We start from the raw sequence: 14,812 nt of genomic DNA, 5'->3' as shown, positions 1-14,812 counted from the left end.
CAGTCCCTCTTAATTCTAGTCCTTTGGTTGATTTCCTTATTTCCTTTTTTGAGTAATTTCTGTGATTCATTGAACATATAATTTAAAATTTTAATTACTTATTTGACCATTAGGTAACACTATGAAGGACTTGAAAACATTTATAAAATGTTACATTTTGTACCCACTTGGAAGGGAGGGAAAAAATGACATCAGAAAGAAAATAGACTTCTAAATTTCTTGCTTTCATGTTTAGAATTCAATTTAATCCAGTAAACCTTTAAGTGCCTACAATATAATATGCAAAACAGTGAAATGCTTTCCAGGATGATTTTTTTTTCCTCTAGGAAATTCTCATATGCTGTTTGCACAGTTTTCAGTGTTGATGATATAAAACTCAGTAGTTTATAAATTCTAAAGATTAGACCATTTAAATTGGTTCAGTCATTTGAAACTACAAAATTCTATTTGTGGATTCTTTGTGGTTTTCTACATGGAAAACTTTCTTGACTGCAGAACATACAGTGCTGTGTTTCATTCTATAAACAAGGAAACCGAGACCCAGAGATCAGATATGATTTATCTAAGTCATGTAGGACATCATTAGGATTTGAACCCAGGTGTTCTGACCCAGCTCCAATGTACTTTCTACTACATTGCATATCTCCTTATAGGGTTCATAGCTAGAAGGTTCCTTAGATTATTTAGTCTAATCCCCTCATTTTGAAAATGGAGAAACTAAAGCCAAGAGAAGTCAAATGAAAGTTACACCTATAGTAATACTTAAATCCAGGCTGTCTGATTCCCAGTGCATTACTTTTAATAATTTAAGAGAAGGAGAGAAGGTAAAGGCATGAAGATAGTTTAGACAAGAAGTGATGAGGGCCTGAACTAGAGAGATGTGGTGTGAGTAGAGATAAGACAGATACAAAAAAAATTGAAGATATAGAATCTATAAGACTTGGTAACTGGATATTGGGAGAGGAGAGGGATAAGTGAAAGTAAAAAGTCAATGATGACTCCTAAGTTGTGACAGAATAGTGGTGCCCTCAGTAGAAAAAGAAAAGTTAGGAGAGCAGAATGAATTTAGGGAGAAAGAGAAGTTCTGCATTGGATATGTTGAATTTGAAATCTCCACATGGAGGTGTCAGATTGTTGAAGATGCAGGTTAGAAGCTCAGGAGAAACAAGGGATGAGTATGTAGTTTGATGTTATCTATTTAGAGATGACGGTTGAACTGATAAGAACTGATAAGATCATTGATTATAGAAACAGAAGAGGAGAGAGCTCAGGAGAGAGGACTAGGTTATATCCATGCCTAGGGGTGAAGGTTAGGGAGTACAAAATGGATAGTGAACCCGCAAAGGAGACTGAGAAGGATTAATCTGACAGGTAAGGGAAAAAAACAAACATGATAGAGCAGTGTCATGGAAAGAGCTAGGCGGCTGGGTGGTGCAGTGGATAGAGCACTGGGCCTGGAGTCAGGAACACCCAAGTTTGAATCCAGCCTTATATACTTACTGTGTGACCCTGGGCAAGTCACTTTAACCTGTTTCTCAGTTTTCTCAGCTGGAAAATGGGGATAAAAATAGCACCTACCTCCTAGGGTTGTTGGTAAGGATCAAATGTAAAGTACCCAGCACAGAGGTTGGCCCACCATAGGTGCTATATAAGTGCTAGCTATTGTTAATAATATTATTATTAAAACCCAGGGAGGAGAAAGGGTGGTTAGCAGTGTCAGATGCTGTAGAGAAGTCTAGAGGGATGAAAATTTGGCAAAGGTAATTGTGTTTGACAATGAAGAGATCGTTAGTGACCTTATAGCAATTTCAGTTGTGATGATATAGTCCAAATTGAAAAGGTTTACGGAAGTGAGGAGGAGAAAAAGTGGAAGCAAGGAGGTAGACAGCTTTTTTCTAGGAGTTTGAATAAAATGGAGCAGTGATAAAGGATAATGATAGTTTGAGGGAATAGTAGGATCAAGTGAAGGGTTTTTAAGGATTTATGTTCCTAAGCAGTAAGGAATGAGGAATCCTAAAGTTGAAATGGACCTTAAACATCATCTAGTCCAATCCTCGCCTGATTGTATGTGTATGCCTTCCCCAACATCCCTGACATATAGTCATCCAGCTTTCCTCTTGAACACCCAGTGATTGTATACTCACTCACTACTTCAAAACATAGCTTTCCATTTAGAAACAGTTGTAACTATTGTTAAGGCTTATCCTTTTATATAGAGCTGAATAAGCTTCCTTGTAACTTGGACTCATTGACTCTAGGTCTGTAACTTATAATTTTACAAGATTATATTGAAGAAAAGGGCTCTGGACACTAGGACTAATGCCAAAACAGGACATACAGGGGGGAAAGAGGCATAGAGAGAGTAGGAAGTACAAACAGAAACCTTGAAAAGAAATGCAATATCTTGCCAACAGTGTAAAATGTAACATACCTCTTTCTGACCCTGTGGTTCTAAACCTCTTTGTATATATGTATCTGAGATTTAGTTAGCTTTGATGTTTAGTTCATTTCTTTTGCTAGTGAAGTACAATGAACACAAGAAGCCGAAAAAGTTAATTTTTTGAAAATGGGAAGTAATAGATTAATAAGAAATTGAAGATCAAAGGCTATATGGAGAAATGGGTAAAGGTTGATATTAAGAGAGCACCAAATAATGTTGGCAGAGTTGTGGAATGACAAACAGGCACACTAATACACTGTTAGTAGAACTGTGAACCGGGGCTGCCATTATGAAAAACAATGGAATTATTCCAAGAAAATGACTAAAATGTCCATTCCCTTTGACCCAGAGATCCCACTGCTAGGTAGGCATTTGCCTCAAGGAAGTCAAAGATGGAAAGGGGTCCTATAAACACGAAAATATCTTTAGCAGTACTTTTTTTAATGGAAAAGAAACAAGGTAAATATTCATTCATTGGGGAATGGCTAAACATGAGTGTGGCACATAAATGTAATAGAATATTACTTTGAATATGAAACATACAGAACTTGTATGAGCTGAGGTAAAGTAAATAGAAACAGACAAAGAATGTATGCAATCACAAAAACACTATAAATGGAAAGAACAAAAAATCAAAACTGCAAATTATTTGTAATGATCAAGTTTAATTTTTAAGAACTGAGAAAAGGCACCTTTCACCTTTCTTTGCAGAAGTGGGGAACTGTGGGTATCAAGCGATACATATGCCATCAAATTCAGCTGATGTGTTGCTTAGTTTTGCTGAACTTTTTTTTACCTTTTAAAAAATTCTTGTTTTATAAAGAATTTTTTCTGATGGAAGAAGAGAGCATATATTTGAAATTAAAAGTGATGCAAAAACTAAAATCATAGAAAGCAAAAAATGGGCTAGAATAAAATCTCATTACACTAGTATATGACTTAAAAATGAATAGAAGGTTATTGAGAAGCAGATATTATTATTAGGTACTAATATTAAAAAAAGGAAACATTTCTGTCAAGGCAAGCAGCGTTGTATTTAAAGTGTTTAAAAATCACTTTCTTTGACATACGCAAGTTAAATGCATAACTCTGAGGAACAGATAGTTATAATAAATAAAAGAAAAAGTATCCAATTTTGTATCTTGGTATTTTATGTACTTTGCTTTGTACTTGGTCTCTAAGTGAAGTAATGAGGGACTATGAAATTACTTTCTGTGTACATATTTAATGACACTAAGAAATTCATAAACTGGCCATCCTTGACCACTGATTGTTAATTATGCTCTGGTAGTTTAAGCTTCACTGTGGTGATGAAGCTACAATGAGAGTAAGTGTTACAAGTATAATGTAACTGTTTATTTTGGAGCAGAATCTTATAAAAGGTAGCCCTTGGACCTTGTCTAGGGGACGCTGTTAATGAAGTTACTGAAGAACTTTGTTATAAGGTAGTGTAAAATCAAGTATGTTTTTTTAAACCTATCATTTCCTATATAAATAATATTTAAAATTGAAGTATTTAATTATGATAAAAATCAGCCCAAGGTAGGGATTTAGGGATTGATTTTGGTTTTTGATTTGTGGGAAATCATTCATCATAAAAGAGCTGGTAAACTCATTTTAAAGCCATACAAAATTATGTTTAAGTTCATAACAAAAAACAAACAAACCACTTTGTGCAAAAAAAAACCCTTTTTTTGACCAAATTTGTGATTTTATTGATTTAGAGGAGACACTTGTCTACCAGTGCAGATCAACAGCTATTTTGACAGATTTGTCTTGGTTGAGGGGGAGAAGGAAAGAAACAAGAAACAGAAAGGAATGAGCATTTATTAAGTACATACTATATGCCAGGCACTGTGCTAAGCACTTTAGAAATATCTATTTGATCCTCACGACCCTGTGAGGTAGGTGCTATTATTATCCTCATTTTACACTTGAGGAAATTGAGGCAGACAGTGGTTAAGTGTCTTGCCTATGGTCACAGAGCTAGGAGTGTCTAAGAATGGATTTGAAATGTTTTCCTCTCTCTAGACCCAGCACTTGAGCCACTCTATATGCTATGCCACCTAGCTACCTTAGCCTAGTTAAATAATGGAGAGCTATATGTTTAGAGGACTACAAATATTTGTACCATTGTTGAAATACCTCTGATACTTTTACTTGCTACCAGCTGTTTAGCCATGGATGTCCTATGGTGATTCACTGGCCTGTGATCTGATCTTTTTTTTTCTGCTAAGCTAAGATCTTTTGATTATCTGTTATCTCTGCTAGACTACTCTCTAATGAATTGTAGCTATAGCAGCAAGGGAGTTCAAACCCTTTAAATCATAGCTTTAAAGGGCCATTTTAGTTCTTTTCTGATTTCATACCCCAGGCAGTGATACCTAGCCAGCTAACTAGAGAAGCCCTTAGGGTATTTAAGTCTGTCTTTTAAATTTTTTCTTTGGTTCTATTTGGACTCACTTGGTCAATATATATCATAAGAAAACTTTCAGCTCCCATCGTACCTTGGCCACTTGCCTGTATGCCTGCAAATCATCCCATAAACTCTACTCAAAATTGCAAAAGAGCCATGGTGACTATTTTCAGTGTCTATCATGCGCTTGATCTTTGCCAGCCCTACATGCATATTACAAGACTGAAGAGATTTGGTGCAATGTATAACCTATTTTGAATTGCTTACCATTTCAGGGAGGGGGGGAAAATAAAATTTGAAACTCAGAACTTTAAAAAAAAGTTTAAAAATTGTTTTAACATATAATTGGGAAAAAAATAACATTTTTTAAAAGAATGACTTTAAAAAATAAAAGATTTGGTGTAGCTGGCTACATTTTCTCTATCTCCATTTGCAAGCCCTAGTAACCAAATCCCTATACTATGGAGCTGGAGACATTAGAGGTCACCTAATCTAACCTCTTCATTTTTATCAGTGAAGGAACTGAAATCTAGAGAGTTTGTGACTTGCCCGAGGTCACAGGTGATTTATGACAGAACAGGTACTTGAATCCAGGTTCTCTGACTTCAGACCCTTAGTACCATTTACTTTTGGCAAATAAATCACTGTACTTCCTATATGTAGTTCTTTAGTGATTTGGAGCATTTTTTTTTCATGTGGTTGTAGATGGTATGTCGTTTTTCTTTTGAAAACCGTTCATGTCTTTTGCCACTTGTCTATTGGGGAATCGGAAACTAAGAAGAAATGTGTTCCACCTTTCTAGGCCACAATCCAAAAGAATGATTTACCGTGATCTTACTCTGTATGGGAGATCTTGTTAGGATTCCTGCGAATCTTACTACTGCTGCTGTAGATTCCTAACAGGATCCCTTGTGTGCCTGAGGCCCAGAGATGACTTAACCAGGATTACACAACAAAATTAGCCAACTCCAAGAGGTGGGATTCTAGCAGTCTAGCCACTATGTTATACTTTTATGCACCAAACTGCATGTATGAGGTTTTTATGCCCTAATACAAAGTCAGTTTGTATGCACAGCTGACAAATAGGTAAGCTTCTTTCTGTTCCCATTCAGTATTTTCTGCAGTGGTCTCTAGTATATCTCACTTTTCTAAAATTCTATCCAGATCCTTAACCTCTTTCTTGTTTATTTTTTATTTTATTTATCTAGGTCTGCAAAGGGGGTAAATTGAGGTCCTTCACTTATACTTTTATTATCTATTTCTTCCTGTAACTAATTTAACTTTTCCTTTAAAAATTTAGGTGCTATACCATTTAACACATGTTTAGTATTGATATTAATTCATTGTCTGTAGTACTTTTTAGCAAAATCTAGGTTTCCTGGCGTATTTTAGGTCTGCTTTTGCTTTTACTTTGTCTGAGATAATGTTTGCTACCCCTGTCTTTTTTACTTCAGCTAAAGTGTAATAGATTCTGTTCCAGAACCTTATTTTAATTCTGCATGTTTCTGTTTTGTGTATTTCTTGTAAACAACCTTTTGCTGAATTCTAGTTTCTAATCCATTCCGCTGTTCTCTTCTGTTTTCTAGATGAGTTCATCCCATTCACATTCACAATTACAATTGCTAACTGTGTATTTCCTTCCATTTTATTCTCTTATACTATCCTTCTCCCTCTCCCCTCTCCTGCCTTATTCTGCTTTCCCTCTTATTCCCTATTTAGTCCCTATTTCCTTGTTGGGGTAGGTATATTTCTGTATCCACCTTTTTGTGCGTGTGTGTGTGTGTATTCTTCTCTTCTTTAACCAGTTTAGATGAAATCTTCCCTTCTTTAACTAGTTCAGATGAAGGTGAGGTTCATGTCATCTACTTGCCCTTTACTGTGTCCTCTTTGTTGTATAAAATCTTTTTTGTGTACCATATTTATATAAGTTCCCCATTCTTCCTCTTCACCCCTCACCCCTCAATGTATTTTTCCCACCCATTTCATTTTTCTTTTGAGATCATTCCAAACACAAAGAATCACAACCAGGTGTTCTATCTAATTGGACTCCCTCTGTGACTCCTGGTGATGATGAAGTTCTGAGTGATGGCCTTGAGGAGGCACTTTGGGCTCAGAGCATATGAGCTACTGGTTCCCTTTTGGTTGAATATGTTGTAGAGGGGATTTTTATTCATGTATGGATTGCCTAGATCCTTCCAAAATCTGTGTTTCTGCCATATTAACTGGAATTATTCTATGTATTAAGGTGCTTATTTCTAACTTCCTGAAGTAACTTCTGATAGGAATTTTAAAGTAAAGTGAACTTTCAGTGGTCATTCTAAGTGTCTTTTACATGCCAGGCATTTTGTTAAGTACTGGGGATACAAAGAATGATAAAAGACAGTCTCTGCTCTCAAGAAGCTCACAGTTTAGTGGGAGAAACAATATACAAATAATTGTATGAACAAGCTACGTACAGAATAATTTGGAAATGATCAATAGAGGGAAGGTGCTTGAATTAAGGATTAGAAGAGGCTTCTATATACAGTATTCAGTCAAACATGTAAAGCAGACTGGTTACATTTTCTTTTCATTTGTCAAAGGAATCTATTTATAGGAGAGATGATCTGTTTTGGCTTCTTGCTGAAAAATTCCTACTCACATGCGTCATGTTGATTCATGCCCAGCTTCTTCACACATACACAACCCTCCCCCAAAAAAATTCTAATACAATTTTACGAAATAAAAAGAAAAATGTTTTTCCTTTGATTTGTTCCTGGTTTTTCAAAATATTTTTCTTTTAGCCTCACTAGAGAATTGTGAGCTGCTACCATGTTTAAAATATAATAATCCCATATCATACACAGTATTTTATAGTTTTCAAAGTGTTTTCACACACATTTGCAAATTCCATAGTGTAAAAATATGGAATTTGAGGGTTTTTTGAACTTCTTTTGTTGTGTGTTCCTTTCTCAATTTCTTTTCTTTCTCATTTGGTTTCGTATAAGTTATTTTGCAACAAAATTTGCTTCTGGGGTATAGCAATATTGTTTTCATAGTTCAGTAGGTGGAACTGAAATCACAAGGCGGGTATGTGAACAAGGTAAGCCACTGACTACATCACATGGATTCTAAATAGCCAGAGTTATATGTTCAATGAAGCAGTGTTATGACACTGTGTACTTTTAACCCTTTGTTCTGAACTCAGCCAGCACTTTGTTCTGAATAGTTTGTGAGAGCAGTTGGCTCCCTTAGTCTGAAGTCAGTGTTTCCTTTTTTTGATTTCAGCATACTTTTTTCTACTTTTACAATACAACTTTTGTTTGTGGCTCTCTATAAATATGAAGTTGTAAACTAAAAATCATTTTTTACAGAAACATATTAACTGACCTAGCAACGTAATGATAAAATGGAAATAATTGGAAGACAAATAGCTTGCCACATAATAACTATATAATAAATTTTTTTCTATTCATTTTTTTCCCCATGAGTAACAAAAATCTGCTTACTATTATTGCCATTTCCCCTTCTCACCTTGGGAAAAAAAGAGGAAAACAAAGCCTTTTATAGCAAATATGCATAATAAAGCACAATAAATTTTCACATTCTCCATATCCAAAAAATACGTCAAATTCTGTACCATAAATCCATAATTTCTCTTGTCAGGAGGGTGGATAGCATGATTCATCATTGGTTCTCTGGAATCATGGTTAGTCATTGCCTTAGTTAGAGAGTTAAGCCTTTCAAAGTTATTTATCTGTAAAATGTTATTGCTATTATATAATTTGTTATCTTGATTCTGCTAACTTCATTCTAAATCAGTTCATACAAATCTTCCTAGGCTTCACCAAAACTATCCCTTTTATAATTTCTTACAATAATATTCCATTATATTCATCTACTATAATTTGTTCAGATATTCCACAATTAATGAATACTCCCTTAGTTTCCAGTTCTTTACCAACACAAAAAGAGCTGCTAAAATTTTTTTGTGCATATGAGTGCTTTTCCTCTTTCTTTGATCTTTTGGGGGTATAGACCTAGGAGTAGTCTTGCTGGGTCAAAGGGTATTTCTAGTTTAGCGATTTTGGGGGCATAGTTCCTAACAGTGCATTAACGCACCTGTTTCTCGAAGCCTCTCCAGCATTTGTCATTTTCTTTGTCACCTTTGTCAATTTGATGGGTGTGAGTTGGAACCTCAGAATTGCTTTAATTTTCGTTTTTCCAATCATGAGTAATTTTGAGTATTTTTAATATGATTGTGGAAAGCCTGGTTTTTTTCCCCCTTAGAAAACTGCTTGTGGGTTTACTTTAGCAGCACACATACTAAAATTGGCAGAAGGAGATTAGCACAGCCCCTGCACAAAGGTGACACACAAACTTTTGAAGTGTTCCATATTTTTGTGGAAGTTGTTTCGTGTGGCTCTACATATTTGTAATGGAGTTTTTCTTGTTTTCTTAGTGGGTGAGAGATGAAGAAGAAGGAGGGAAAGAATTTGGAAGTGAAAATAAAATAAAATTGAATTTAAAAAAAAGAAAACTACCTGTTCATATCCTTTGACCATTGTCAACTGGAGACTGGCTCTTATTTTTGCAAATTTAAATCTGTTCTTTTTGTAGCTTGGAAGTAAGACCCTTATAAGAAAAACTATATGACACTTTTTCATAAATTGAAATGTTTGCTGATCTAAATAAGATTGTGTGATGGATATCTGTTAAAGTCTAGCTGGCTTTCAGGCTTTCAGTTCTTTTTGTTTTAAAGAGATATTTACCTTGGCTTTTTTTGTTCCATCTTTCTCAATTCTGCTTCAGGAAAACAAGAGTTATAAGCATGCTTCTAAAAACCTTGACTACTTTTTTCTGAGCACTTTGTCTTAATGTTTAGCTGCATTATTAAAATGTCCCTGGTATGTCATTATCTTGTATTTGCTCACTTCATTTCATAAAGTTGAAGACCAAGGTGGTGGTAGCCACATTGGAGAAGTAAAAAAGCTTGAATGTCATACTAATGTGTAAATATATAATGACAGGCAAAGGTTTTGTGGATGGACAAGTAGCTTCCCTGGAGGTTTTGCTCAAGAAGGAACTACACTTGACACAATCTTTCTTCCTCTCATTTATTCTCTGGGTCCAGGTGTCATAAAGTGATAGAAAGTTGGTCAACATTGCACAAAGGACTCTAGAGCAATGAGGTCATAAATGATATCCCATTAAAACAGGCTCCATTTTTTTTTAACAAATTGGGGCTCTTAATTGTGTGATAATAGATCACTTAATATAACAGACACAGTGGTTCAGGGAAATATGATAAATATATTAACTTTATTCAAATCAGTATTGTTTATGGTTATTATTACTGTTTGTGCTTAATTCTAGCAGCAGCATTTTGAGCAAGAGAAGCAGGTGACATTGTCATCATGTATTCTGCATTCAGATTGTTAGAATTCTAGAATTTAGAGCTGAAAAGAACGTTAAAGATTATTTTTAAGTCTAACTCCGTCATTTTAACTTTCAGTAAAATATTATTCCATTTGTAATGTAGTACTGTGAATGTCTGTTCTGTTTTGATAGAATGGAAGCTTCTTGCCTGGAGCTGGCCCTGGAAGGAGAAAGATTGTGTAAAGCAGGAGACTGCCGTGCTGGGGTGTCATTCTTTGAAGCTGCAGTTCAAGTTGGAACTGAAGACCTAAAAACATTAAGTGCTATTTATAGCCAGCTGGGCAATGCCTACTTCTACTTGCATGACTATGCCAAAGCTTTAGAGTATCATCATCATGATCTAACGCTGGCCCGGTAATATCTTTAGACTTTTATGTACTCTTCTTGCATTGCCTTTGTTTGAGAAAACTTATTGCCAGCATTTTAGAAAATGCATCTACAATTAATTATACTCCATGTTGCCTTTCTCTGCCTGTCATTTAAAGCCCTTTACAATCAGACTTCCCCCTACCTTTCCAGTGTTATTTCATATTTCTACCTTTCACACTCTTGACATTCCAGGCAAATAGACCTGCTAATTCTCTCCTCAACTCAGTGTTTCATCTCTCATTGTGCCTTTACACAAATGGTGATAGAATCTTGCTTGACTCCTTTAGAATCTAGTTAATGCATTACTTCCCATACAGAGCTTTTCCTGGTCCTCAAAGTTATTAAACTCTCTCCCTCTTGAAATTACTTTTTATATAGTTTATATTTATAATTTACAATTTAGGGGTGTATGGGATGCTCAAGAAGGACTAGCACTTCTGGTGTGAGGGCTTGCTGAGCCCTTTTCAGGGCCGCTCGTCCACCTTCATTGTCCACCTGTCACCCAACTCTGATCTATGGCTCCAAGAAGCAACAGCCACACCCTGGTAAAACCATTTTGGCAGACAGGACTAAACCAGTTTGAGAGTAACTGTCAATGAGTTAGGGGGATATCTACCCCAAAAACATGTAAAGACTTCCCCTGGCAGAAAAGAACAGTTTGTCCCATTGTCCATGAAGATGGCTGTGGCAGGTGCTGTGGAGTTCTTAGAGCTTGGTCAGATATCGAAGATGCCAAGGTCATCCACTGCATCCCATGCTTCACTAGTCATCTTGATTTTGTCTTGCCACTGGACTTCAATGACTTTGGAAGAGAGAGCGAGGTTGACAACTTTGTGCAGCTCTGCCTCACTTAAATCCAGTTCACCCATGAGTCAAGACATCACCCTGTGATGTCACTGGTCATCTTTGAAAAACAAGGACAAGCAATAGCATTTTCTTACCAGTGTACATGTTGTTTTCCTCCTATGTGGTCAATCAGCAATCATTTATTAAGTACTTGGGTGCCATGCACTGTTCTAGGCACTGGAGATACAGAGACAAAATGGAATCATCTCTGTCCTCAAGGAGCTTACGACCTATAGGGGAACATAATATGTACATATGAATATATATATAGAACAAATGCAAACTAAATTGAAGTCATTTAGGAAGGGAAGACACTAGAATTTGGAATCAGGGAAAGTTTTATGTGCAAGGTGGAGCTTAAGCTGCATCTTGAAAGAAATGGATTCTGCTAGGCAGAGGCAAGGAAGGAGTGAATCCCAGATATTGAAAATGGTCAGATGGCAGGCAGTGTATCATGGGTAAGGAATAGCAAGGACAGTTTGACTAGACTGTTAAGTGTGAGAAAGGGGATGGTAATGTATAATGAGTCTGGAAAGGGAGATTAGAGCCATATTGTGAAGGGATTTAAAAGGCAAAGGTCTTTCTGTTTTATCCTAGGGTTAAATAGGTTGCCACTAGCATTTGAGATAGGGGAGTCATATAGTCAGAACCTATACTTGAATTTCTTTTGGTAGCCATGTAGACAGTGAATTGTAGGGGATGTGGCATATGAGGCAGAGGTCTAATTAGGAGGACATTGTAATAGTCCAGAATTGCTCTCAAGGCCTATTTTGCCTTTGTCTTCCCAGTGTCTAGCCTATAGACACTTAATGATGTTTATTGGTTTGAATTGAGTTCTAGTTCTAAGGCTTCGTTTTATAGCTAAAACTTTATTTTGCTTGAATGCTATAAAAATGGATGTAAATTAAGTTTAACTAAAAAAAATATAGAGGCAACATGGTAAAGTGAATAGTGAGCCAACCTTGGAGTCAGGAGGACCTGGGTTCAAGTAATTCTGAGCAAGTGACTTAACCTCTCAGTGTTCTGAGCAACTCTCTAAGCCTAAAAGTTTAAGAGAAGATGCAATCCTGCATTGGTTGAAAGAGTTTCCTCACCCAGAAGTTCTCTACAAAAGATATCCCAGGTCCAGTCTCTCTTGCTGTCCTGAAGAAATATGAGATGGCCCATTTAAAACAAATCTTATGACTTTAATGAATTTTAAAAATGAAAACCATCTACTTATCCTGTTGCTGTGTTCTCATCTTTTACTGTTGGCCTTCCCTAACCTTCCTTAATTCTAGTATTTTCCCTCTGTTAATTATTTCCTGTTTTGCATGTTGACTCCCCCATTACGTTGGAAGCTTTTTGAAGGCAAGAATTGTCTTTTGCTTCTTTTTGTATCCCTGGGGCTTAGCACAGTGTATTACACATAGTAGGCATTCAATAAATATTGACTTGACTTTTTTTCACTGTACGAGGATGTATTCTCTGGAAAGCAAAATACTTTGCTCTAAATTCTTTGATTCTGCTCTTATTTGAAAGGAACAGTTTTTACAGATGAAAGCACTGTTTTTGAAATAGTTTGACATACTTTCCTGTAATTTCAGGACCATTGGAGACCAATTAGGCGAAGCTAAAGCCAGTGGTAACCTGGGAAACACCTTAAAAGTTCTTGGCAATTTTGATGAAGCTATAGTTTGCTGTCAGAGACACTTAGATATCTCCAGGGAGCTTGATGATAAGGTAAAATTGAAATATTAAACGGTTTGGTGCAGTGGAAAGTGTTCTGGATTTGGAGTCAGTGGATCTGGGTTTGGATCCTGGCTATTACTCACCACCTCTGCGACCCTGAGCAAGCCATTTAACCTCTCTGAGCCTCAGTTTCCTTCTCTGTAAAAAAAGCTGGTAGGGTGTGATGACAAATAAGATCCCTTCCCAGCCTAAAATTAACAGTTCAAAAATTTCTAATAAGAGATTGTATCACTTTTTTACTCACCTAAGACTTAATAGCAAAGAAAATATTTGAAAAGATCCATGGATGCTAAAGAGATTCTTTTTCATAGCTATTCCTTAGCTATTATTTCCTTAGCTATTGTCTGTTTCCTTAGCTATTATATTTCCTTAGCTGGTTTGTGAAAATTTAGTTACTTTCCTAATCAATAAATAGCGAAATAGGCAGTTTTTTGAGGAAGAAATTAAAGCTAAAAAAACCACATGAAAAAGTGTCATAAATTACTAACAATTAGAGAGATACAAATTGAAGCAACTCTTAGACTCCACTTCACTCACACTCATCAGATTGGCAAAGTTAACCAAAAAAAGGAAAACAACAAATGTTGGAGGAGCGTCAGGAAAACAGGCACATTAATACACTTCTGGATCTATGAATTAGTAGTCATTTCGGAAGGCAATACTTTGACCTAGCAATACCACTACTAGGCTTATACCCCAAAGAGATGAAAAGAAGAGGAAAAGGACTCATGTGTGCAAAAATATTTTAGCAGCTCTTTTTGTTGGGGAAAAAAAAACTAGAAACTAAGGGGGAGTCCTTCAGTTGAGGAATGACTGAACGAATTCATAGAATACTATCGTGCTATAAAATGATGAGAGAGATGATTTTAGAGATACCTGTGAACTGATGCAGAGTGAAGTTAGCACAGTCAGGAGTATAATTTATGCAGTAATAACTTTGTAAAGTCAAACAACTTTGAAAGACTCAATCAAGGCAATCACCAATCCTGATTCCACAATCCTGATGCGTACTACCCAGCTCCAAGCTGAGAGGTGATAGACTCAGGGGGCAAAATGAAACACACAATTTTGGACATGGCCAATGTGGAAACTTGTTTTGCTTGACTATGCATGTTTGCTACAAGGTGTTTGGGTTTTTTCCCCCTCTCAGGGGATAAGAGGGAGAGAAAATAAATACTTGTTTGACTCTCTTGTGACTTACAAGTTAAGAACATTTCTACATTATGCTTATTCTAATAGCTGGCTCATAATTTTTAAATGTAACCAATTTGTTGGCATCCCAATTTAGGTTGGGGAAGCAAGAGCACTTTATAATCTTGGAAATGTATACCACTCTAAAGGAAAAAGTGTTGGCTGTCCTGGCTCTCATGACCCAGGAGAGTTTCCAGAAGAGGTGAAAACTGCTTTGCAGAAAGCAGCAGATTATTATGAGTGAGTAGCCGTGGCCCTCTCTTCCTCCTTTTTTTCTTCTTCCCCTTTTTCCTTCTCCTCTTTTCTTCCTTTTCATTGCTACTCACATGTTACTTTCCTTAAGCCTTGGATCATGTGTAGGCACTGACTTGGGTGATTCCTGGAAGGCAGGCAAAGACTTT

General features: G+C 36.2%; 1 protein-coding gene and 1 pseudogene across 1 annotated transcript in view; both read left to right on the top strand.

Annotated features, from left to right (window-relative positions):
• Positions 1-14,812, top strand: part of GPSM2 (G protein signaling modulator 2) — a 56,783-nt gene that overhangs the window by 21,246 nt on the left and 20,725 nt on the right. The window contains exons 3-5 of the mRNA XM_021000516.2: positions 10,407-10,628; positions 13,076-13,211; positions 14,509-14,651. Coding sequence (XP_020856175.1) covers positions 10,407-10,628; positions 13,076-13,211; positions 14,509-14,651 — 501 coding nt within the window. The remainder of the gene's footprint in view (positions 1-10,406; positions 10,629-13,075; positions 13,212-14,508; positions 14,652-14,812) is intronic.
• LOC144458047 (U6 spliceosomal RNA) lies at positions 9,142-9,238 on the top strand (annotated as a pseudogene).

Source organism: Phascolarctos cinereus, unplaced genomic scaffold, assembly GCF_003287225.1.
Source record: "Phascolarctos cinereus isolate Bilbo 61053 unplaced genomic scaffold, phaCin_HiC Scaffold_5;HRSCAF=322, whole genome shotgun sequence".
Lineage (NCBI taxonomy): Eukaryota > Metazoa > Chordata > Mammalia > Diprotodontia > Phascolarctidae > Phascolarctos > Phascolarctos cinereus.
This window is presented reverse-complemented; position numbering and strand designations above follow the sequence as displayed.